This window comes from Miniopterus schreibersii (genome assembly GCF_964146895.1).
Source record: "Miniopterus schreibersii genome assembly, chromosome: 6".
Classification (NCBI taxonomy): Eukaryota; Metazoa; Chordata; class Mammalia; order Chiroptera; family Miniopteridae; genus Miniopterus; species Miniopterus schreibersii.
Genome location: NC_138107.1, coordinates 26,382,974 through 26,410,246, shown reverse-complemented (window position 1 = coordinate 26,410,246; position 27,273 = coordinate 26,382,974). Strand labels below are relative to the sequence as shown.

Sequence of the window (27,273 nt, the reverse complement as noted above, 5' to 3'; positions counted from 1 at the left end):
GGGCAACTGATCGATGTTTCTCTCTCTCTCCCCCCCTTCTCACTTCCTATCTCTCTAAAAAAAGAGTCAAAACCAAGGAAACAAAACTTCAAATGATTCTCAATAAAAATAAAAGTTGCCTCTGCCATTCAGAGATCTGCTCCATGCCATAACCTGTCTCAGAAAACAGTTCCCTGCACCCAATAGGTAATCCCTTTCCAAACGGGGTCTATTTCTGTGCTATCGTGAGCCTTGCAGTTTTGGATTTGTTGAGGGAAGCAATTTTGGAATTGCTTCCTGCAGATGGAGACGCATTTTATGGTGAATCATTGGAGCTGTAAAAATAACAAACTGCTGGAAAAGAGGCTTAAAATGATCCCCCCAAATAGTGAAATCTTATCTAGCCCATCTGATGGAGCAATTGAGGGGAAAGAAACTAATTGAAACTATTGGAACAGCAGGGAAAGTTGACTATTTCTTCTTTTATCCATTGAATGTAAAAGAAAATTGTTACATCTAATAGTGTCAAAAAAAAAAAAGTGTTAAACAGGTATAAATGCCTTTTAAACTGTCCTTTACCATCCATAAGGTCACTGAACTGAGAAGCTTGCCTCCAGCCGAAAACACCTTTTGATGAAGGCTGGCCATTGTACACGGTTTTCAAAGAAATAGCGTGGTCCGTTTTAACTTCCTGTCAACTGGTTCCAAGAAGAGATTTAGTTTTTTCCAGTGCCAAAAAGTTGAAAACTTAAACTTTTAATTGAAAAAGACTGAAGCCACTTCCTCTCCTGTATTTAAAACTCAAATTATCTCTTTCAAGATTAAAGAAAAAGAAAAGTAGCAGCCCACTTTTATCAAAGGTAGCAAAGCAGTGATGTATTATCGGCAGTTCTTTTCTCAGGAAAGTTGTTTTCAGTTCTCTAAGCTTTGAATCTCAATTTTATCAACTTAATACAAACTATTACGCTAACATCATGCCCTAAGTGTATGTAAATTTGAACCCCCATAGAATGGGTTTACAGTAAATAAAGCAGTTAAAATAAAATCACAGCCATTATCCTTCAGAATTATTAAACTAACCTTTAAATGGTGGGAATTCTTTACATTTAATTAGTACATTCGGTGTAACAATAGGCTAAGGGGAAATGTTCTTTCTCGAAACACAGAGCAACTGTACATACCCCCAGTTTGCTTTGGAGAGTTTCACAAGCCAGCTGCCCTGACATCCTGTCCAGGTCATCACTCATCCCAGACGCTTCGTTTTATAATGAATTATTATCATCATTGATGTTGTCGTCATCGTCAACAGTTGCATTAAAATGAGCTGGGATGCTTTCTGTTCAGTCAGCTCTTCTTCATGGATGTAGCTTTTATGTTCACAATTGTCCCCAAGAAACTAACCAGTCTTCGGGAAGAACAGTTTGTTAAGGCAGGTACGTAACTGTATTTACTAAAGAAGATTGGGGGGTAGAAGAGGGTTCAGGGGGTCAAACATATAGTGATGGAAGGAGACCAGGCTTTGGGTGGTGAGCACACAAGGCAGTATACAGATGACGTTTTATAGAATTGTATACTTGAAATTTATATAATCTTATTAACCAATGTCACCCCAATAAACTTAATTTTAAAAGGTATACAGAAATAAATATAATATTTGAAAGATTTTAAAATAAAATAAGAATATGTATTCATTTAAGTTTAAAAAGAACTTTGCCATACCATGATCCACACACGTGGATATCTTACCGTGCAGTGATAACAAAATTATAATGGATACTTTCAGTGCAGCCTTTCTTATTTTCATTGATATGGTAAGAACCTGGTCCAGCACTTTAAATTCTTTAGGTATTTGAGCCAAAGTTTATTTTCCTTCAGTTGCCTTTCTCCCAACACCAACTAGGGTTATAATCCATAGGCGCTCTTAATTTTAATCAAAACCGAAGTATTTTTATATTCATAACCTATTTCAATACCACTTAAGATACTCACGAGGATATCCATGATACTTCAAATAATATATGTATAAAAAATGAGTTCATTATATTCTCCCTCTGCTTCCCAAATCTGTATTCTTCAGTTCCAAGGATGACATCAAAATCTAATCAGTTGTTGCCCATTTGGGTGTGGCTCAGCAGCGGTTGAGCATCGACCTAAGATCCAGGAGACTGAGGTTCGATTCCCGGTCTGGGCACATGCCCAGGTTTCGGGCTCAATCCGCTGTCAGGGGCGTGCAGGAGGCAGCCGATCAATGACTCTCTCATCATTGATGTTTCTCTCTCTCTCTCTCTCTCTTCCCCTCCCTTCCTCTCCAAAATCAATAAAAGATATATTAAATATATATATATTTTAAATCTAATCAGTTGTCCAAACCAGAAACCAATTATCAGGTTAGGTAGATGTTTTTCCTCTAAGCATCTATCAGATTACTTCTCTCCAAGCCCACATCCATTGGGTTTATCTGCACTTCCACTAAATTTCCATAGTAACCTCCTCCCAAATGGCTTCTCTGTGCGTAACTCAGGGTCTAGTCAGGGGTCAAAAGCCACATGGTTAACTTAGGCAAGTTTAATATGAATAATTATCAACTAGCCTTTTCAAAGAGCGTCCACGTTTGGGGAGCCAGAACACGTCCACAGGCCACTGTGCTGGCCCCCAAGCTCCACAAGGACAGAAGCTCCTTTGTTCAAGACCTCGCTCTATGTATCTTTTCATCTGGCTATTGATTCGAAAACCAGTAACCTGACAGTGGATCTGGCAGACACCACCATAATACAGCTAACATTGCCATAAAAGGGACAGACAGAATGGGCCTCCTGTTGTGATGTATTGAAAAGGACACATGTCACTTACGTAGGATTCTACTAAAAATACATAGTCTGGCTCCCATCCTGGGGTAACGTCAGACAAATCCAAATTGATCCTCTAACTCTTCAAAAATGTCAATATCATGAAAGACAAAGAAAAGATTACAAAATTAAGGAGACTAAAGAGATATACCAACTATAAATTGAAGTACAGGACATTATTGGGATGACTGAAATTTAAATATGAATTGCAGAATAGATAATGATATGAGAATAGTGTTAAATTTTCTGATTTTGAAAATTACACTGTAAGAAAAAAATCCTTGTTTCTAGAAAATACACAGTTGTTGGGGATAAAGAGGCATGATATCTGCCACATTCTCTTAAATGGCTTAATAATGATTTTATTATATATAGAAAGAGAGAATGAGAGAGAATATAGGGCAAAACATAAACAATGGATAAATTGGAGTGCTGACAATAGGGAGCTCTGAAATTGATTCAAAAGTAAAAGTAAAAAAAAAAGAATCATTAACTAATAACAAGATTAACTTCTAAAAGGTAAAGAATATTTTAAAGAGTTTAGGAATAGTGAATATAGGTTGTAATCCCTACCTCTAGGGTTGAAAAGGAACACTTGGGGGAGGAACAAATTTGTAACGCACATGCGCACCCACACACATACACACACACACACACACACCCCAGCTGGTATTTAGACCACCTTGGATAGAGTGTGGTCATTGGATGTAGCAAAGTTCACTGAGGTTCCACAGACCAGAACTGGTCCAGAGGAAGCTACCTTCAGGGGTGCTGAAAAAACAAGGAAGCCGCCTGCAGGGGTGCTGCTGAAACTCATTGGGAAGCTGTCTTCTGGCGTGCAAGGGACCTCACTGAGAAACCCCCCACAGGGCTACTGAACTTTCAAAGATCCTGCCCACTGAGGGCCTGTGCAACTCTACATCAAGCCACCCCCTAAAGATTTGGGAGAACTCACTGAAAAGCCACACTTGAGGAACTGCTAAAACTTGCTAGGAATCTGCCCCCGGGACATCTGAGTCTAGCTGGGAAGCCACGGGAGCATGGGCTGAACCCTCAGTGAGAATTCAACTGAGGGGGTGCTCCTGAAACCACTGAGTTTCCAGCACAAGCCCCCAATAAGAGTAAGAAGAGAGGAAAGACTATCTGAACTTTGAAAAGAAGACCCTTCTTCTCTCAGTGCCCCTCCAATACATTTTCCCCAGAATGACAGTTCTAAAACATAGTATAATTATTTCCCTGCCCAAAATCCTTTACCCCAACATGGGGTAAAAGAAAAAAAGATGGGGAAATAAGTCAGGAAGAGATGGTGTGGGAAGTCAAGGGTTGATGCTGATGACTGCAACCTTATCTGTAGAGTGGGAACTGAAGTCATCTCTTGTGAGTGTGGGACACAGGGCTTAGAGATTGGGAAAGATCTGAACAAGTACTTGGTAGAAGGATGAAAAAAGTCAAAGCCAAAATTAATGCCAAATTTTGCCAAAGGAATTGGGAATGTTATCTGGACTAACATAAATGTGCAGATATGGTACAAGGAGGGAACTGCATGAGATCAAGGTCTGACTGGGTGTGGGACTCAGGAAATGAACTCTTGTCCAGTGGGTAAATATTAAGTGGCAAATTTCATATTGTTCCTTATAATTGTGCACCAAATTTTGTGTCTGGGCCTCAGAATTATAAACAAAATATACCATGTAGTTCAGGGGGTAGGCATTAAACATCTTGCCAGTCAGTAATCTCAGGTCTGTATTGTTCAGAGCACAACTCCATATAAAAAGATTTGGGACAGTTCCACATGTCACATTCTTGTTCTAAGTGGCAGGTGTAAACTATAGATTAAGATCAAGCTTGATGAATTTCTTGCTTTTTCCCAACCCAAAATTAGAGTATGGATTTGAGGAGAGAGGGGGCCTGGAGTTAAGTGAGAAATTGCAAAAAACTCAATTTCTTGTTGCAAATTCAATGTAGGAATGTAATGATGCTCACAAAGAGTATTTCTTTGTTCATCAATGTGTATCTTTCTAAAGAGTTATTGTTCACTATTTCTTATGCTTGTGAGGAATAAATTCCCCCCCTCAAGGCAATTTTGTAAATAGTTCCTAATATCAGAAAAGAACAACCATCATCATTGCGTGCTGTGTTTCCACATTCCTGACAACAGCTGAATTCACCATGGAAACAGCTGAGTAGAAATTGTATGTATGTGAACACCACTGAGGTCAAGGGAATGGGTAAAACAGCACTTCGTGGGCTTAAATATTTTAAGAGAATTTTTTTGCTTCTTTTTAATAGGAGTTAAAATAGCATTCTAAAAGCTTATACAAACTCTTCTAGCCTTAAATAGCGTTCAAATAGGCACATTATCTTTACAGGAGATTATCTGAGAACCCATAAGCGCTGCACTTACTGATTCTGTTATATTAGATTCTGCCCAAATTGCCCGTACAGTGCAGGGGACGGGAGATGGCTAATTCTGCAACGAGCACAGAGTAAGAAAATCTATTATGAAATTGTTGCTTAGGCACAAAGTCTAATCTTATGACGCTGAGATATTTTTTTTAATTGTAGAGGGGAGGCAATTGTCAACATAAAAATGATATATTTATTTGACAATTATTAATTCATCATTATATTTTCCCAGCCCGCCTCTGTTCATGCCAGACTCCGCTCTTTTCTTACCCCCACAACCCCCCCCCACCCCCCCACCCCCGTTAACTGACTCAGGCTCCACTAACTACATTTCACCTCTGCCGCCTCCTCTCCCTAACACACAACGCGCAGCTGATCAGCGCCAAGCGCTGGCCTGGGCACATTGTCATGCAAATCTCCTTTAATGTATTTAGATGATGGCCATTTTTACCATGGTAGCTCCCTCTTTGGGGTTTGATATTTACTGAGATTCCTCCGTTGGAAGCAAAGCTTGAACTTCCTAAGGACTAGTGGGTTACAGGCAAAAGAAATGTAAACACCCTTTGCGGAGAAGGAAATTTCTGATCACCTGTCATTACCAATAAAGGCTTTTTTGTAAAGTGAACCATGGTTTTAAAAGAGAGAAGGAGGGAGACAGGAGAGAGAGGCAGATTATAAGGTAAATTCAATAAAATACCCACGAGATTAAGTTGGACAGGCCCTAGAACAAGAAGAAACAAAACCATTTTTATATTGTTTGTGAATTACTGGCTGTGTGCATTCTTTCTTTACGTGTGATTCTACCATGTTTATTATTGCTCTTACCCTTTTTCATCTTCCGTGTGTCTACCTTAAGTAAAATCTTTTATTAAGCAAAAAGCTTCAGAAGCAGGACATTTTCCCTGAGCTCTCTGTTCATGGGTATATTACACAGACTGTGTTCTCCAAGTTCACTTTCTAAGCCACCTTAGGATAATTTTGGTTTTGCATCATTTTTTTCCTACTATTTTCACCTGTGGCTACTTTTAAAATGAAAAAATGTTAAACATGATGAGGTGCCTTCCTATGAGAAGTTACCCTTTGGGGCAGCTCTTAGAGACAAAGAAAGACTCTGTGTGGTCCTGGAGCACCAGGTTACACACACAGCTGACAATTCGTCTGAAAAGAGCTCAGCATTTTAAGGAAGCTGGGAGAAAGGCGGGTATCGCCTTGGAATCAGCAGACTCTTACTGCGGCATGATATTCATGAAAACAGAGCGAACGTTCCACTTGAGCCACAGCTACTGGGGCTCTCATTTGCATTCTTTCTTACGCCTGTGCTTGGTTCTATAAATAGAGCAGCTTATACACAGAGATGGGTTGTTTCTGCCGATAGTAATTTTATTTTTCAGAAGTATCTAGAGACATAATTCATAAGGATTCATTCTGCACACTTTCCTGCCGAGAGCCTCCCACTCTTGACACTGCGGGTGGTAAACTTTGAAATCCGCTAATGATCCGTTAGATACCAAGAGTGCAGGAGAGTTATTTTTTTTAGTTAATAAATGCAGAAGTCCTTTTAGTTCTAGAAGGTTTTGAGGCATCTTGCTGTGTTATGTAAATAGGGGGCACCCTTTTCAAACTAACATCTTCGATTTTTTTTAAACAGGTCAATTTTCTAAAGATAATTTTTGATACCCATAGAAACTTAATGACCGTCATTTGATATGCTAACCATAATGTGACTTGTAATCGAATATGCTGGAGCGGTTACAGTGCCCAATTATATAGATGTTTGTATACACTTAGATAAGTGACATTTTTTTAACTAAGCTTTTAAATGACTGACTGAATTTTTTCCTACTTCATGTTGTTGTTAAATATAATGTACATGCAATAGACCATAAATGACACTAGTAAAATAAAAACCCTCTAATCTTCTTACTGTGTTTTCAGATACAGGTCAGTCAAAATGCAGCCCAAAAAAGAGAAAATTAAAATGCCCTGGCATCCTATTAATGACACAGTAGTCACTAATGCCCACCAGGCTTTTGCTCTGGTGAGAAAATCTGTCTCAGGGGAGCTGGCATAAACTCAAAGTAGGCCATGCAAAGGGATCACCTGATGACATTTTTTAAATGCAGAATCCTGGGCCTGACCCCAAATCTCCTAAATCAAAATCTCTCAAGGGGAGCCACATGGAACATCCTCTCTGGCACCAGTCCAGAGACCAGCTTTAAGGCCTTAAAATCCTCACCACTGTTGAAATATGCATGTAAATTCACATAACATATGTTGTGTCTTACAGAGATTAGTTCATGAACTTACGTTGTCGTCCCTACGAAGAGCAAAGACAAGTCTTACATATCCCATGACACGTGGCTCTGTCAGGAATGCAGGTGCACAGCAAATATATTGGTTCACAGCAACTGGCAATAAATATGGTGTTCTGGTGTACAGGCATAAACCTCACCAATGCCTGGGGTGTTTCCCACACTTACTTTTAGTTCAGAAAAGTGCCCTGACTTGCCTAGAGGAAGGTTTGCAAAACAGTTTTCTGTACGGTTCGTAGGTCTGGGAAGTGTTAGCTTTTTAAAACTTTCTCGAATGAGAAAGTTTTTATTTCATGTGCCTATATTCTCCCATAACTAATTAAACAGCAGCCAACAAATTCCCGGCAGTGTTACAACATTTAAAGGAAACTGGGTGAAGGAAGGTGACATGTTTCAATCACTTTTTCCAAAAGTGGATATGACGTAAGGTTCTTCAGCCTCGGGGCATCCCTGTCCTGGCTGACGTTGCCAGTTGCTTCCATGTGGCGAGGCAGCAACCTGAGTTGAGTGGTGGTAGAAACAGCTGACCTGCTAGCTTTGGAGAAATTGGGATTTAGTAATAGGATCTTTGGTAAAATCTGAATAAGAGAAATGTTTAGGTCCAGGTGTTACACAGCTGGTGGTAAACAGGTTTTATTACAACTCTTGGTAAAATATCTGGAAGTCCTTTGGACTTGAAGGTACAATTTGAAGTGAGTTGTACACAGGCACCATCATCTGGCAAAACCTCAGTTGGTTAAAGCCGACTCTTTCTAATGAAATGGTACAGAATTATAAGATTGGCCTGAGGGCTTCCTTCAGATACTTGCCCTTGGTTAGCCAGATACCGTGATTTTCCCCTTTCTTGGAGTGTGTTCTATAGAATTTCTGTTTTTCTCTTGGCTCTTGCTGCCTGCTGATGTGCAGATGCGCGCAGTTAGTCATATCCGCGTGGATTTATGCAGCCAACTTTCCCCAACACCTGATGAAAACAGAAAGGAAAAGGAGCTTGAGTTATCAATAACACATGATTAAAATTAGGGCTTTCCTTGTTTTTTAACATGAAAGCATCTTTCCTGCATCTCAAATATGGTGAGGTCTGTGTGATTAAAGCACTTCAATCAGCCAACATTTAAATTTGCTTGACTTTCCTACCCCGTGGTGTTCTCCTTTACTATAAGAAGACTAATGTGGTCCTTCCAGAGTGCAGCTTTCAAGAGTGTTGCACTCCTAGACTGAGTGCAGAGTACAGATGCTTAATACTGGGCTTTCAACTCCAAGTCAGGTGAGTGGAAACGAAGTTGCATTAAGTTTATCCGTGGCCCCAAACATTAAGTTCCTAACTAACACTTTAAGTCACACCAGAAGGTCTCTCCACACCCGCTAGGTGGCCTGGTTACATACTTCTACCACAGTTCTTGGGCAATGAGGAATAGCATTGGCTCAACGGTCCTCAAAACTCTGGTTTGTAGCCCAGAAACAGAAGCATGGTCTAGGGTGCTTTATAACCATCTTAGTGACACTGGTCTTTATTTTTCACCCAACCCTGGAAACCTATGAGATTCTATATCTGTATACTATGTGTAAAGCCCTATGCGAGCTGCCATCAAAGTTATAAAATGAGTAAATTACTGATCACCTTATGTGTCAGCAACGTCTGAGGGCCTCAGAGCCCCACAGCCCTCCAAAGCTAGCTGTGTCTGCGATCTTGATAGGTAAAGGTTCTCCATGATGCTTTATCCCATTAGCAGAAATTTAATATAAAAGTGTAGACATTTTTGGAAAAGGAAACCTCTTCAGACTTCAAAGTCAGGTAGTCATTAGTATGAAAGAATCTGAAGCTTTCCAGCAAGTGAATTTATTTCGGACTAAGGGGATTAAAATATGTAAAGAAGGCATCAAAAGACCAGAATGGTGAGAAGTGTAAGAGAAAATCCATGGTGTGGGCAAGATCTACAACTAGATTGAGAGGCTGAGTCAAAAAGACAAAATATACCAGCTTTCTAATTCTTGGGGGACTGCTGGCACCTATCTTTAAGAGCTTGCAGTCATTTTTAGAAGATAAGATGTAAGCAGGAAAAAATAAAACCCTAAAGATCTATATATGGCAAAGTGTGTGGACTTAAGGTAATGAGAAGAAAAAAAGGAAGGAAAGGACATTAATATCAAATGCAATTCATTTAGTAGCAAGTGACACAAGGCCAACTCAAATTGGCTCAAAAACTTAAAAGGGGGGTTAAAATATATCGGCTCGTATTACTACAGAGTAATGGCTTGATCTGGTGCCCAAATAATATTATTAATTATCTATCTGCCCCAGCTTCTTTTATTTATGTTACTGGGTATTAGTTATTTACTCTCAGCCAAGCTCTCTTCTCTGGATAGGCAGATGCCACCAGTGTTTACCAGTTTAGCAATCCCAGTTTAAAAAAAAAGCCAGTTGATCTGACTTGGCCCTTGTATCTATCCTGCACTAATCACTGTGACTGACAGCAAGAGTCAGAGTCTGCCCCGCCTGTCGGTGGCAGTGGACTGAGAGTGATGGAGGGGTGGTCAGCAAGGGACACTGAGGCTCTTGTTTCTTTAAAAAGGGAAACGGACGCAGGGAGGCAGAAGAGCAGACTCCAAGTGACTTTCCCTCCGGAGAACGCTTCCCCAGCAGGTGAGAGGAGGGTCTTCCCGAGCACAGCTTTCACAGGCACTCCCACCCTGGGGCCACCAAACCATATTTTCAGCCAGTGAGTTGTATAGTCATCACAGCTCCCCACTGTGGTTTTCTTTCCAAATTACCACAAGGGCCCTCTTGGAGAACTGTCACCAGGCCTGAAATTCTCTGAGCTTTGAGCCTAAGACGGTTTTTTCCGAATAGGCATTTGAAGCACCTTATTAAGGCAACGCCACGCATATTTAATAAAGCTCTGAAAAGGCACCTAGTGAGAAATAGAGGATGAGATAAGTCAAAAATAAAAATAGATGGCTTAAAATAGAATTCGTGGCTTCAGGCGATCTATAAAGCTCTTAATCTGCTTTCAATGCAAAGTACACAGCTACAAATGCTTGAAAGTTAAATATCTCAGAAAGAGTAAAGGAGGCGGAAAGGTCCCAATTAGACAAGACGTAATTGTACTTTTATTTACACATGTGTGCATGCATGCGTGTGTGTATGCGCATGAAAGATCCATTGTTTTCTGATTGAATTAATATTTCCTTTTGTCTTCTCAGCAACAGTGAAAACTGGTTTTGTGAGTGTCCAAGGCTGTACCCAGGCAAGCTGTGCCAGTTTGCAACGTGGAAACAACCCATGTAGAAACGGGCCACCTGTGTTCCTAAATCTGGGACAGACGTCGTCTGCCTCTGCCCCTGCGGGAGGTCTGGGCTCCTCTGCACGGACGGGGAGAGCACTGGATTATTAAGCGTGGAGCACAGGTAGAGGCGACGAAAAGAGCAGAGGGCGCTCAGGGCAATCAAGGACCGCACCCGACTGATCAAATACGTCAGATCGTTTTCTTGGTTCTTTCCAAGTCAGTCAAGACAAGATTCATTACCTAGAGAGTATTACGCTAAGTGAAATTAGTCAGTCAGAGAAAGACAAATACCATAGGATTTCACTTATACGTGCAATCTAAAGACCAGAATAAACAAAATTGAAACAGACTCATAGATACAGAGAACACACTGATGTTTGCCAGAGGGGAGGAGGTTTGTGGGGCTGGGTGAAAAAAATGATGGGATTAAGAAGTGCAGATTGATAGCTACATAAAGACATGAGGATGTAAAGTACAGCACAGGGAATACAGTCAATGATAGTGCGGTAACTATGTATGGTGCCAGGCGGGTGCTTGGAATACCAGGGAGAGAATTTCGCAGGGTGTATGATTGTCTGACCACTAAGCTGTACACCAGAAACTGGTACACAATAGTATTCAATGTAAACTGTAATTGCAAAAAATTAAAAAGACAAGATCCATTAATGAGACTGGTCACTGAGCAGGTATTTTTCACACCCATCAAGTAATTACTAAGGAGCTAATGAGTTTTCCCTGAGGTTAGATTACAGAAAGTCTCCACATTATAAAATCTTAGTCATTCTGATGCCTAAAGACGAACAAGGAAAATCAGGTGCAAGGTATGAAATCAAATTATTTTACGTCGTTTTGGCAAACTGGGGATATAATTAACAAATATGTGTATTGTAGACCAGTTGTTTATGTTTAAAGTAACAAAGCCTATGGTAGTTATTATACACCAAGAATCTAAATTACAAATAATAGCCAGGTGCCTCTGCTTAGGAAAATCCAGCGTGTGGAAGCCCTAAATTATAAAAAGGTACAAGATTGCTTTAAGGAGCAAATTGCCTAAGAATGCAATGTTGGCTTCGACATACAGAAATGAACATGTCTATAAACATTTTCAGAGATAACGAAAAGTAATTGATATTAATATTTAATCAACTCAGGACTGGACATGTTTTGTATTTATTTTTATCATAAAGATAAAAACAAAGTTTACCCCTTTGGCACTGGAGGTATTTATTACCAAATTTTAGAATAAGGCTGCCAAGGTGAGCACAGGGCCCCAGGCCCTCTGTCCACCAACAAACAGATCCAGCCTTCACTGACCCATCCAAAAGCTGGGAACCACACCCTGATATAGTAGGTATGAAAACTGAAAGTAGAATAAAGAAGAATCTGGGACTAAAAGGCACTGAAGTTTTCGGTATGTATGTCTTTGAAGGGAATTGAAACAATGGGTCTATGTGTAGCTGGAAGAGAGGAAGCTAAAAAGAAATTCCTGCGTGAACCCATCCAGAGGAATGTCTCAAAGTAATTAGCTTACCCACTAATATATTCCACACATATGCCAGATTCATCTGAGATTCCTACCCTCACAGAGCTTACCTTCTAATTGAGAAGATAAAATAAAAATGGCTCAGGACACAAAATAAATTTATGAAAAGAATTATGAAGGAAACAAACAAGAAGCAATAGCGTAACCAGGTTGGGGCACTATTCTAGACAGGTGCTCACTATAAGAATGACTCCAGGCAAAGAGATATTTGTACCAAGACCTAAAAAAGAAGGAGCATGCCATACAAAAAGCAGAAAAAAAAGAAACTATTCAGGAAGAAGGTTCAGAAAATGGAAGACCCTGAAGAAGAAACAGAACCTAGCCTTTTGGAAAAATGAAAAAGTTGCCACAATGGCCGGAGCCTAAAGGAGCAAGGGAGAAAATTACATATAATATAAGCAGGGCCTAGATCATACAGGGCCTTGGGAGCATAAGAAGGTTCTAGACTTTTATTTCTGGGTTCCTTAAAAAGCCATTGGAATGTTTTAAAGAGGCAAGTGGTGCATATGTGGTTGTTTAAAACATTTTGACTGCAGTATAGAGATTGATCTTAGAAGGCTTTTGTCAGTGATCCTGACAAAAGATAATTTTGCCTAAGACAAGGGTGATGGCAGTGGAGGTGGAAATAAGTGGATGAACTTGAGGTCGATTCTGCAAATGAAGATAGAATTGACAGAACTTGCTGGGAAACATGTGAGAAAAGCTAAATCGAGAACATCCAGATTTCTTGATTTCATTTGCTGGAACTATAGGTAGGAGTTGGTGGTGCCATGAGGAAGACTAGAGGCATACCAGGATGTTCACAGGGCATTTGGGGAACTAAACAAGAGTTTTACTTTGTACAGATGATGGGAAAGATGCCTGTTAGATATCCAAATGGAGATGATATGTAGGCAGTTGAATAAATGATGCTGGTACCCAGGGAAGAGGTCAGGACTAAAGATACAATTAGGGGAGTCATCAAAATAGAGGGGGTGGTTAAAAGCATAGAACCAGAGATCGTTTAAGGAGAAATTGTAGATGAAGACGAGAAGAGGACCTAGGATGAAGCCCTCCAGGATTCCAACATTTAAGGATCTGGTAGAGGAAAGAAACCCATGCTAAATAACAATACCATCTCCATACAAACACCCTCTGTTATCTTTCAGCCCATATATATTGTTCCTTTCATGATGGCACATTGTCTCAGCCTGGGTTCCCTGTAAGAGTAGAACCTGAATAAAGAATTGCCTCCACATAGATTATTTTGGAAATGATCCCAAGAGACAGGAGTGGAGTGAAGTCCTAGAGAGAATAAAATAGGAGAAGAGAGAAAGTCAATAAAAAGGCCCATTATGGAGTAAATGCTACTGGGATCTTAAGAAGAGCTATCTAGACTGAGTCTCAGAATTGTCTGATCTTATGAGGAAACGTATAGAATGAGTCTGAGAATTGTCTGCTCAAGAGACAGAAGAGAGAAGCATTTAACCTCTGACTCATGGTTCCTTTCGACTGATGGTTGCCCTACAGGACGTTAATGTTCCCACACTTCTAGATTGCCATGCTAGACTGGCTAGGGTGCAAGCTCCTGCAAGCCCCTCAGGCAAGAGCTTCAGAGAAGCTGGAGGTCAAGGAAGGAGAGCTTATTGTACCAATATTCCATAACAATCACTAACGTGCTCACTCGCGTGTCAGCTGCCTCCAGGAGCCAACTCTGCATCAAGCAGACATCAATGCTCTCTTTACGCCATCCGTTAGTGTGAGGTGGCGCCCAAATCACTTCTTGGACCATTCAGTGTTACCAGTCTGACCTCCAGGAGATTGTCCAGGACATGCTGAATATATGTTTATTCATCAAATTAAAGCACAGAGCACCCAAGAGCCAAAGTTGTTGCCCAATTACAACTGCACATTAGAACAGGCAAAGAATATCTGAGAATCCCCTTTTTATCTTTGTGTTTTTGTTAATACCAGAGGATGAAAAATAAGCTTGTTTTATTTCATCAGCAGTTATGTCTGCTACATAGCACTTTTCTTTTAAATTATAGCCCTCTCTACCACACTAGTGTATTCTTTGGGGGATAATAAAAAATATAATTATGGCATTTCCTACCTTGTTGATGTGTTCATGGGGGAATTCATTCTGGGGAGATCTTGGCAGTGATGACTGGAGCTGAGACAAACACTGCAAATGGAAAACATCCAGCCGCCTTCCTTTGTAAAATGCTTTACTTTCCACATTTGTGCTCCTCATCCACACTTTCTGTTGCCTATCTTGATGCAAGAATAATCTTTTTGTTTTCTTAGCCACATCATTCTAAAAACAAAGGGGAGGGGATGCTTTATCTTATCTCTCACCCTCGGTGGCTCTTCTATAAATATTTCTGAATTAATTTACTTTATCCTCCCAACCTGGTTGTCCCAATGCAACACAGCCTTTGAAGAAAGCAATATAACGCACTGACTGAGAGCCTAGGCCCTGGAAATAGTTGGCTGGGTTAAAATCCCCATTCTACTGCTGACTAGCCAGGGGAGTGATCTTGGGCAAGTCACTTGGTCTCTCTGTTCTTCAACTTCAATGATTCTAATAATATAACCCACCTTATAGATTGCATGAGAACTAAATGAGATCATTTATGTAGCGTGCCTAACACATTACTGGTCACATAGGAAATGCTTTTGCTTTCTAACAGCGGTCAAGCCAGGATTCACACATTCACAGAGAACTGCCACATCTTGTCATTGTGGGAAAGAAGGCTGGATTCATCCCAGCTGAAAAGAAAGTCTCTAGGATGTCAAAGGAAATCAAAATTAATTTCCTTTTAAGAATTTTTTCTAAGTTGGTGACACTCTGCAGTGATTAGGGACCAGCCTGGGTATTAGAAAATCAGGGAAGAAAGCAGTGCTCCAGGGACACAGATAATCACCTGGCTGTTTAAGGACATGATACCTCTATAAAACAGCTTACTGTCAGGCTGGCATTTTGCAAAGGCATATTTCAAGTACATGTAATTTTCTGTCATGTAAGCTCGTAACTCTTTTGATAGCATGCACTCTGATGTGGTCCAGCTTTTCCTTTCCAACTCAACAGCTGTTTGATTACCCTGCTCTTTAACCTATGTCGATATTCCTCATTTCCCACCACGTTTAAATCCTGTATTAAAGCTTCTGTTTGCAAAGAAATGTTAAAAGATCACTTCCAATCACAGAGGGGAGCAAGGAGATGGAGGTGATTGTGCCACACAAAAAAGCACTCAGAAAAGTGATTCCTCTTGCTCTGAGTAGAAGGCAACCTTTGAGTGGTCTGCATTTTCCCTTCCTTAAGAACTGAGGGAATTGCCTCACCTTTTTCTCAGTGGGAAGGTGCATACCTCCTGCCTTTCTTTTTTTTTTTTTTTCCTATTTCAGCATCTGTAAAGAGTAATAAGTTAGATTGGCACATATAAAAAAAAGCAGAACTTAAATATATATATTGTAATGTGCACAAAAATGTTCTTGAAAAGTAGTTTTGATAGACTCTTGCAGTGCAATCCTTTCACATTTTGAATGACATGTTTATTCTATTTATGCAAGTGGCTGTCCCAGCAGAGCGAAGTTAGAATTATTATTCCAATGATCATTACCAATTTTATGTTTATAAGCAAATGAGTCTTTAAAACATATATATCTGGGAAATATGCTCTGGTCAAAGGCTTTTATTAGGTTTAGAAATTACTCGTGTGTGTAGAGTTAATGCTATAATCATTATCTGCATGCATTATGCTTTCTACCAATGATTATTATTGGATTTAGTTATATATTTATACACATATGTGCATTCATACACATACACACGCATCTATTAAAAACAGCAAGAAAATAAGCTACTTGATTTAGGGAATGACATCAGTTCTGACGGGCCTACTAGATGTTTGGCCAATATATTCTGACCTTTTTAGTTTCTACACACCTGATTTGGGAAAGGGGAGGCTATACTATACCCAGCTAAGATGTTCCAGACTCCCTTAAAGCAGAATGTGGTTATGGGACTAAATTATGAACAATCAGATATAAGCAGAAGTGTTAGAGTATTGTACTGACCCCTGGAAAACTCTAAGAGCAACATGACCCCAGCCTGCCTCCTTTCTGAAGCCTAGAGTGTAAAGGAGATGACTCGAATTCCAGAAGTCATCTCAAGGAGACCTAAGGGATTTTCATCTATTTGCTTCTTAAGGATGGAGAAGCAAACAGATGAAAAAGCTTAAATCCCTGCTAACCATACCAGTCAGGGATTGCCCACTGTCAGACTTATTGTTAATGAGGGAGAAATAATCTGTCTTGCTTAAACCTCTGTTATTTTGTCATATGTTATGTTTTACGAGGCTAAACCTAATTCTTACTGATATAATCAGTGTCACAATTTCCCTGAATTTTATATCCTATGTTTTGCAAACATTTCTGATTTTGTTCATGAGCCCTTGGACTCCTTCTCAAAGAGAGAGAAAGTATAGAATTTCTTGTATTTTATTTATCTTATTTCAGTCTAGACGATTTAATAAACTATAAGTTTATAAAATACATTTTATAAAATGATGAAAGTGTGGTATGAATATTATTCCAATATAGTAAAAGAAATATTAAACAGCAAAATGAAAAACTATCTTTTGCCAAATTAGAAAAATACTTTAGAAAGCAAAATTCAGATCTTACTTATGAAACATTGCCTCTTACCTTCCAACTATCCCCAACTAATCACACTAATGAAAGATCAGCTTAGTTTGTAGGTTTTCACGTCTCCGTTCCTAGGGAGCCATGCAGCTATTACTGTCTGCCTTTCAGCAGAGGACAGAATATTCCCTCTCACACCCTTGCCGTTTGCTTCTGGAACACTGTCAGTAGAGCACTACACTCTAAAGGCCAAATGTTCTCTCTGCTCATTCCGGCACTTTGTCATTGTTTAGCAACCTCGCGGATTTCTCCCTCCCAACACAAGCATTTCCTGCTTATTAAAAATGCCTTTAAAATGGATAGACTATGCGTCGGGGCAGAATTGTCTCTCCTGAATATATTTACGGCAAATTGATTTTGTCGGCCATGTGTGGAAATGGAGACCTCTGCAGTTTATCCCACAGCTCACCGGAGAATTGCAGTTTGCAGCCCGTCAGTCCGGGCTGTGGGGTCCTACACACCTATCCGGTTATGCTCCGTCAGTCTGAGAGCTGTGCTAATGCGGTGCACCTGCCAGGTACCAAGCAATGAAGAACACACACACACTGGCTACATTAAAAAAAAATTCTTCACAGAAACGGAAAATTGATTACAGTCTGAGTTGATTTATGCTACATGAAAAACTATGCAGTCAACATTTTATGACGAGACAATGGAATTTATCGATTGTCAGGAATGAAATAAACAGGGCTAGAGATGCCTGCCTGTGATGTAAATTGCCTCCATTCTACACAATGGTAGCAGCTCTTCAGTTAAAGGGGTTTTGTTTATACACGGATGTGCTCATACTGTGTCTTTTCTAATATTTTGTCATTTCATGACTTTGAGCTTGAAAGCAGCTTCCTATTTTCCTTAGGATGAGATAAGAACTAAAAATGATGTGTAAACCGGGCGTGGGCAGGCCCAGCTCAACACCCCTCTGTCAGAATATCTTCACAACATTTTGTATTTGTCTTGTAAATGTTGGCCATTTAAAAGATAAACACAGCCTCAAACTGTGAGCTCTGTGAACGCAGATATCACATCTGCCTTAGAGCAGCACACACTGCCTGCCACATGGTCGGTTCTAAAATTTTTGCTGAATTGAAAATTATATGACAGTTCTTTGGAATATTCATCTAAGCTGTTACCCTGAACCTACTAACTACTATGCCTACTATTTAAGAGGTAGTCTATAAGTTTTTTTCAAATTAAAGAAATAAAATAATAAAATAATCATGGCACACTAGTACAATCAGGTGCTCCATAAAAAAGAGTGTGTTGAAATGAACTTGCATGTAGTGAGCACTTTCTATGTGCCAGGCCCTCAGCTAAGGGTTTTTACATTCATCTTCCTACATTATCCAGAGAATAACTCCATGAGGTATGTCATTATTTGTATTGTGCTGATAGCGAAAACGAGGTGCAGAAAATTTAAGTAACTAATCAAAAGTAATAATAGCTCATGAGTGGTGGGTAAATCAGGAACTCAGATCTCTCTGACATCAGCCTTTCTTTAAAACATTATATAGCTTTCTACCCCCCCTTTCAGGAATTCACAGTGTGTCAGAAATATTACTTCTCTTTTTTTAACTTAATTTTATAATTTCCATTTTTTGTATTTTATGATGTCCATATTATATTCACATATGAATATAATTTTAAATAAATAATATATATGGACCATGATCAAAAAGGTTTAGCAATCACTGGTTTAGACAATTCCCTTTCAAACACAGCCTGAGAATTTTATTTGTTCCACTGATTTCATAGAGCTAATTTGGAGAAGCTGATTTCAACTTATGCTTGAAATGCTTAGGATATAAATATATATAAAATTTGCTATATAATTCCAATTAGTTGATATAGTTAGAAGAAACAATGGAGTGGCATATTCAAAAACTTTTATTCTTGTTCTTAAAGTTACTTTAAAACCACCCACTTACCACAATTCAATTAAGTTTACTTAAATTTGCATTCTCTAAACTCATACTAACTGAGCTGCACAGGATTACTATGGGTGCAGGAGGAGGGGGACTATAACCTCAGCTATCACCACAGCAATCTCACTGCAGAAAGTCAAGGATTAAATGTGCATCTGTTTTATGACCATTGTGTGGAACTGTGTCCATTTGTGGGAGGCATTTCCAAACACAAAGAACCACTTTAGTTAGGCCTAAACTAAGCAGAATAAGTTTAAGTAGGGGCTATTTTTACTCCCTCCTCTTCATTGCAATTTAATAAAATTTTAAAATACTCAAAATTATACTATGCATTTATGACGTAGGGATGTGGTGTGTTTTTTCCCTCAATGTATCAGATGACTTGATCCTTGCTTTCCCCTCTGTCCTTTTACCAAATGATGACCTTTCAATATTTTAAACGTCCGGAAAAGTACTCAACTTTGATAAGAAATCACATGCTCATTTAACATGAATTTTCACTCATAAAATTGGGTAAATGCAAGTTATGTTTCACATAATTCATAAGAACAACTAAACCTGAAGGGATTGTCACTTTTTAGAGGTATCATTTTGTCAACTCAGACAAATAAGCAATTTCTTAGAGGAAAACATTAATTCACCAAGGGGGCATTTTTAGAAAGTGTACCAATTACTGTAGAATTGATTAGTCAAAGTAATTGCACTGGTAATTCCAATAAACTCATGGTCTATGTCTATGATTAAATGACTTGGCCAATGAGGCCTGGAATTCCTATCACTACACATTCGTGAGACAAAGATTAAATTGGGGAATAATGAGAAAGAAACAGAGGGAGAGAGACACAGAACATTCCTGAAAATTAATTATAGTTTGCAGTCAAATCCTGACTTCATATGTACCTACATTGCATTAAGATTATCCAGTGTATCTAACGTCTGCATGCTCTTCACAATGTTGAGTGTTCCATAGACCTTACCCCTGTCCTTGAGAGAAACAGGAAACTTCCAAAGCTAAGGCTAAACAGTCTTAGGTGATAAAGTCATGGTTCCAATTTGGCTGGCGTGATGATACTTTAAACCCTGACTTTGAATATGAACTTCAGGCTCAATCCCCAGTAGGGGTCGTGCAGGAGGCAGCCGATCAATGACTCTCCCTCATCATTGATGTTTCTATCTCTCTCTCCCTCTCCTTTTCTCTCTGAAATCAATAAACACATTCTTTTAAAGGGTGGGGGGGGGGGGGGTTATAAACACCCAATATCAGAAGTATGGCTCATATCTCAAAATATATGAATTACTCATAGTGATTCCTGAAGGGCTGAGTTCTTTTTTCCTAAAGAAAGTGTATTATAGGGATTACTAAAAATTGGGTTTCTATTTCTTTCTAAAATTTAAAAATTTGAAGAGCAAGCAATAATAATTTGCAAAAGCACACCTATTAATATATTTTAAAATAAGTTTTTCTCCTTGAACTAAACAATAGGCAAATACAGGTATATTTTTAATTCCCATGTTCTAATCATAGCACATTGGTCCTGAGTAAGGGATTTGCTGGAAGTAAATTAACTCTTTCTTGCCTCTGCTGTTCATCAGTCACTTTAAAGCAAAACTGGTGTGTTAGCAGTTTGTAAGGTTAACACAGCTCTTTAAAAGTCAGCATTTCCCTGCCCCTTTTGATTTGCATCCATGACTTAACACCTGGCAGGGAACATTCAATCTTTTCCAGAGGGCAGATCTAAATATTGCACCTAATGATTCAGTCTCAAAATGGCATTTTGTAATTCTCTGTGAGATTCTAAAGGGGCCAAGGGTATTTTCGAATTTCATCTTCTTTGTTCTTGTGTATTAAATCAACTTGAAATTGTTCAAGTGAGATTCTTTCTGCCCCAAGTCTTGAAGCTCTAGAGAAAGAAAAGCTGTCATAAGGGTGAGTGGCTGATAATTCTGCTTGTTGGAGTGTATCCCTGTCAGTCTCCCGGGTAGATGGCTTAACACACACCTCATTGACAGCAAACACCAAAGGGGGCTTTCCTGAAGGAATATATATCACTGTGGCTGCTCTGCCCAGAGCGTTCCCTAAGTACATGTCAGAGTTGCTATCCTAACCACAGTGGAGTTGATTTTTTTCTTAGTTAGATGTATTTATTGCATTTTAAGTCTGACTGCCTTTGTAAGCTTTAAAAATAAAATATTTAAGAAATACATATTTCTCAGGTCTCTTGTTTGTAGATTGTAAAGCCTGCTCCTTACCTCCATCATATTTCTGTTCCCCATGACTTGTTATAATAAACAAACATTTTTGAGAAAAGTACATCTTTACAATCCTGGATTTTGAGCTACTGAATTTTACTCTAAATCTGTGTAGCAAAAAGAGAGCAGAAAACCTCAACAGCCATTTCTCCCACATGTTGTAATTATCAGGGAATTATACAATTTCTATCCTGCAAATCTGAGGACTTAGGGTGCCCCTCAGCCAACATCTAAAAGCTTTTTGGTTAGTCAACACTTGGCCCATTGGAACAGGAGACTATCAGAACACCTGTGAAAAACACAAAGGGCTGCAAATTTAACTGTGTATTAAGTGAAGTCTAATTATAACTTGATGAAAAAACATCCCCTTGGCAAAAGTATGTTTCCAGAGAAGCGGCTTTTTTAAGAACAAACTTAGAAATGATTATATCCCAAATGTGCTACTTGGTAAAATGGAAAAAAGCGTTCCTCAAAGCATTCTTGGATGTAGAAGCAAAAGAACCACCTCTCTTTTTTTCACCCTCCGATCTCTAGAGCAGAGCAAGTTACTACTTTTTTTTTAGTCGACTCTATTCCTTCAACGTCTGCCTGCTGTTCATTAATGAACTTGACTGCTTAAGCAAACTCAAACAGATACTGTTTTATTAACTAACAAATCCTCACTTTATAGCTGATTAAATTGGAGGTGGCCGTGTTAAACTATTAGTGCTGCGTGATGGGAAGGCCCTACACTTGGAGAACAGAGACAAATCTAGGTCCAAAGTGGGAAACCACCAGCGGCGTGACCTCAAGCAAGTCACTTTGCCTCCCTGCATGTCACTTTCCTTATCAGCTATGAGAGAGTTGGAATAGATGACCCCCTTCTTCAGTTTTTTTTAATTCAAATGAGAACCCTTAGATTGACAATAAGGGAAATAAATATATTCCTACTATACAGATTCGAATGCAGTTTTATTTTGTGTTTCCCTCATTACAAGTCATTACAGTTCATATGAAATGGCTAATAAGAGTTAGCAGGTACTGAATGCTTGTGATCTAGACATTGTTCTAAGTGCTTTATATAGGATATCTTATTTTATCCTCAAAAGAGCATAAAAGGCAACTATTATTATTATCCCGATTTCATGGATGAGAACATTGAAAATTTATAAAGGTAAAGAACTAGGATTAGAAATGGCTAGTTAGCGGCAGAGCTGTAATCAGAATTGTTCAAACCTGACTACAGAGCCTGTGCTCTTAACCTTTGTTACTCTGAATCCCATGAATGTGTCTCAAATACACAGATTCAGTTATACTGTATTTAAAGCAAAATCTAATCATGAAAGTGATTACTGATTATTTTAATAGAAACAGAAGTAATAACTCTCTTCTTAAGAAGGCAGTTCAAGTATAAAATTATTAATCATTGATCAAATCTTATCTTCTCATTAAAATGTTACCTAAAGAAACCTAGGCACTTGGGGAGATGTGTTAATTACCAATTATGATTTGTCTCATTGGCACAGAAATTTATTAGATTTGGCATCGCTATGCTGAACTTTTCTTAGTATTAGAAATTACCTAGAAAATTGTGATATAATAAATGTGGTTTAATTATGTCATTTTAATTGTAAGAAAACCCATCCTACAGTTTACTCATTTAACCCATACTAATTAAGAACCCATTAGGTGTCAGGCCTGTCCTAGATAATTAGTCAAGATTGGTAAATGAAACACACATACCTTCTTTCTTCAGTGAGGCTTAACATCTACAAAGGAGGCAGGCAAACAATAAATAAATAAATTCCAAATGTGATTGGTGCTGTGGAGGAAACAGACAGACGGCATGAAGAGAAATAACGGAGTAGGACTTACCCACACAGGTGGTCAGAGAGGGGCTAAGAGACCAATGAAATTAGAGTATAAAGGACCAGGCAAGGGTGCCAGGGGTGACATTAGAGAAATAAGCTGAGGCCGAATCATTCAGGCTTTGTAGGTCATGGTAATGAGTTTGGATTTCCTTCAATGTCCAATGATAAGCCATGGGTTTAAAGAAGGGAGTGATTTGGGTTTATAAAATATTACTTGAGTTTCTGTATTGGAGAGGGAGTAATAGGAAGGGTACCTAGGAAGCTAATGCAGCGATCCATACAAAAAAAAGATGTAGTCTGAGCAGAGTGGGAAAGAATTGGCCAGATTCAAGTTTTATTTGGAAGCAGATTCTATAAGCGTCACTGATGGACTGTGTTGGGGATGCGGCGAAAAGGAAACAAAAAGGGTTCCCAAATATGCGTAACCCCTGGGGTGAGGCGGGGTGGGTGCAGGGGCCAAAAAGGGAGCAAATGGGAGGCATATGTAGTACTGTCAACAATAAAATAAAATTAAAAAATAAATATAAATAGAATCTTGGGGGGAAAAATTTAAGATCAATAACCAGCAAACCTAATGTTAGCTTGTAAAAAAATAATACATTGAAATTGGGGACAATAAAAAAAAAATGGCTCCCAGCTTTTTAAATGGAGCAACTTAGATAACAGAATGCTTTCCTGAATGTGAGAAGAATAAGCTGGGGGTGGAAACGGGCATTTAGTTTTGCTTCAGATGCCTGGAGAAAGTGTCAGTGGAAAGGTCAAAGAGGCAGCTGGATATTTCATTTTGCCTTAAAATGAGAGGCTTGGCTTAGAGATATAAAGTTGGGAGTTTTCAGCGTATAGTTTTTAAGCTCATGAGGATATCTGAAACCACTTTTGAAGAGAATGTAGGGAGAGCTGCATTCAAGGAGCTGCGACATGAATCACTTAAGTGGGGGAGAAAGAGGAAGCAAGCATGGGGACTGAGAAGACGTGGTCAGAGAGGAGACGGACAGCCTGGAGAGCGAGGGGTCACACAAGCCCAGAGAGCTGCTTTCCCGGGGGAAAAGTCTTTTTACCAGGGCCTTATCTCACCTTCAGCCCTCTAGCCTTCCTGCCTCACCTAAGAAGAAGAAAGAAAAATTTTTTAAAAGGCTAAGAAACATTTATGAAAGTCACAGCCCAGGAACATAGCCTCCTACGGAAAGACTGAGATTTAATAACAAGGTTATAGAAGACTTTTCCACTCCACACTTCCCCCCCCACACACAGGGCTCCAGGATAATAACGGGAATTAGAGCTGAGACAGTTACGAGAGGCGCTCTCTCTGAGAAGTACTTAGGGGGTCAGTCAGTGGGGAAGACAAACAGACGCAACAGAAATGTGAAGCGTCAGCACCTACAGCTTCAGCAAACACTAAATAAAGCCCAACTCCCAGCCAGACTGACATAAGTCTTCATACTGGAAGCCTTTCACCCTAATTCTTGTTATGTGACACATCCTGTCCAGCTTTCAACAAAAAATTAAAAGGTGTGCTTAAGAACAAAAAAAAAGAAAGAAGCAATATTCAATATAGATATGACACAGCTATTTGGATTATCAGACAGATTTTTTTTTTTTTAAATCAGAAAGACATCACTTCAAATTATACAGAGAGTAAGAGGTTATGTCAATATACATGAAAAAATATATAAACTGCATAAAATCTTTAGTAAAACACAATTAATTAAAACTGGTATAAGAAGAAATAACTGACATGAATAATCCTGTAATTAAATTTCTCATTAAATATCTTCCCCACTAAGAAAACTCGATACTCACGTGCCTTCCCTGATAAACTGCCAGTCATCTAAGGAAGGAAAGCGCCCGTCTTAGGTAAACTCTGCGAGTGGACAGAGAAGTGACCTTGATACGAAAAACAAGTGGCAGGCCAGGCACGCGAGTACTGATGCCAGATCCTAAACACAATAATAACATAGCCCAGTAACTCATAACTCGGAGGACGGTGCCGCAGAAATGACAAGTTCACTCTGAGCTGTACACATTAGATTTGTAAGTTATACTTCAATAGAAAGTTAAATACAAGATGAGTTAGTCGTCTGAATTCTCAGCCTTAACTTCATCCCTTTTCCTAATCAAAAGGTGAAGGTGCCATTTGATTGCGTTGCAGTCACTTAATTTTTATGTATTTTCCCCATTTCTTGCTTCCAGTTCACAGCACAGTCTGGACAGGTATGTGCCACCTCCACCTCGAAGAATGCTGACTGAAAGAGACATCGACAGAAGTCACTTGCCTCACTTTAGATGAACCACTGAAGTTTTGTTTTTGTAGCAAGGACAAAAAATCAATAACAAAATTCTCCACTCAGGAGAGAAAATCCCCAACAGTTTGCAAACTGGTTTTAATTTAACCAGGATGCTTAAGGTTAGTCTGTGTGTACACAAGTAGAAAAACAAAGGCAGGGCTGGTCACTATGAAACTTATAATAATTCCACAGCGTGTTCAAGTGTGCTATTCTTTTTTATAAAATACTTCATTATTTTTTTGAGTTCAAATTATTGTCAGTGTATTTGTTGACAGAAATTGACTGAATGCCACATGTGGATGGATGGAATGCCATAGTATCAGGTGCCGCTGGGAACACAGAACAACTGTCGTCCTTACCCTCAAATGTATTGTTTTGAAAGGCGGAGTTGGGCGAAGAGAGGAAAAAATTCTTCTCATAAAAACAAAAAAAGATCAGGAAATGATACAAGACCGAATTATAGCAAAAGACTGGGTCTTACTCATCTTTAGAGTTATTAGGTGCTGTGATTTGCACACACTGTGTTAGTAGACTAATAACTGTGCTGAATAAATTACATGAAATTTGTGTGCTTGGCTGACTGAGAGATATGTTATCATTCCCCAAGCAGCAGGGATCCTGATGAATCCAATTCCCGTTACTATTTTGAAAATCTTCGCTTTGTGATGATTGCCCCTTAGGTTTTTTCCCCCATACAATAATTACAGATAGGATTTTTTTTTTTTACATAGGTAAATGGATTTGATATTTTCTTTCTGCTTTTTAGAACAATGACTGTTGCTATTGTTTAGCATTAATTTCTGATAGACCACGTTTATTTCATTATTGTTCATTTTCTCCCTTCTTATTCCTACATTAAACAAATACCTGATATTTCATAACAATTCCATGCTCCTAATCGTGGTTTATGTTATTGCTGAAAACTTTATGTGAATCTATTATCGTGTTGTTGTTTTAATTTCATTAGAGGTTTTATTTTCTTTTTGTAAAAGAAAAAGTGTTTGCATCTTAGGTTCCCCCAAGAGCATACAGGATTTCTATTTCCCCAGAAAGTCATTAGAGAAGGAAATGTCCCGTCGGTGGAATTGCTGGGTCACAGCATCGTCAAAGGTAACTGTAAAGCAGCGTCACATTGGCTGCCATTCTCCTTTTAAATTTGCTCAGTGATGTTGGTTCTGCCTTTTCCCCTCAAGAGAAAATTTCAACCTGGTCATTTGTGAGTCACAAACTATCGATGGGTTCCGCTTCGTAATTAGGTCAGCGATTTATCTATGATTGGCAAGTCTTCTGTCTGCGTTAAGCTGCATGCTTTTTCCCTCTTCATTTGGGGTTGAATCAGATACAAAGTCGAACATCAGGGAAAAGGGAAATACTCTTTCTTCTTTCAGAAGCTGCAGTTCTGATTGTTCAGCATGTAGTTCACGGGGAGGAAAGGAGACAGGAAACTTCTTTCTTGACCCGCAGGTGGAGCTGATAGAGTTTCACTGCTCTGTGGAGTTGGCAGATGTTTCAAGCGAAACTTGTGTCTTGGGACACTTTCATGGGTTCTTTGGAGACCCTACAGCTGGCAATCTCTCACCTGCAATTTTCTTTGCCCTGGGAAAATAGCATCTCTACCTAGCAATCTAGTGACACCTCCAGCTTTCCAGGCGATTCTTTTAGAATTTAAGAAACACTTGCATGTCTCTGCGCCACACATGTTTCCATGTGTGCAGGGAAACGTGCACACATCCTTTTTCTGACAAAGCCTGGGAGTGCTGGCCAATCCCAGGGCAAAACCAGACTGATTTGCTTCCTCCCTCAGTGCAGCCAACCATTCTCTCGCCTTTTAAACTCTGCAAGCAGGAGTCAGCCCACTATGCCCCTCACCTCAGATTTCAGGGTCACGCATTAAACTCTCCAAGTTGTGT

General features: G+C 39.2%; 1 protein-coding gene across 1 annotated transcript in view; it reads left to right on the top strand.

Moving 5' to 3' along the window:
* EYS (eyes shut homolog) overlaps positions 1-27,273 on the top strand; it is a gene marked incomplete at both ends in the record, with an annotated part of 1,105,706 nt that overhangs the window by 1,015,716 nt on the left and 62,717 nt on the right. The window contains 3 exon segments of the mRNA XM_081140616.1: positions 10,745-10,810; positions 10,812-10,834; positions 10,837-10,914. Coding sequence (XP_080996742.1) covers positions 10,745-10,810; positions 10,812-10,834; positions 10,837-10,914 — 167 coding nt within the window.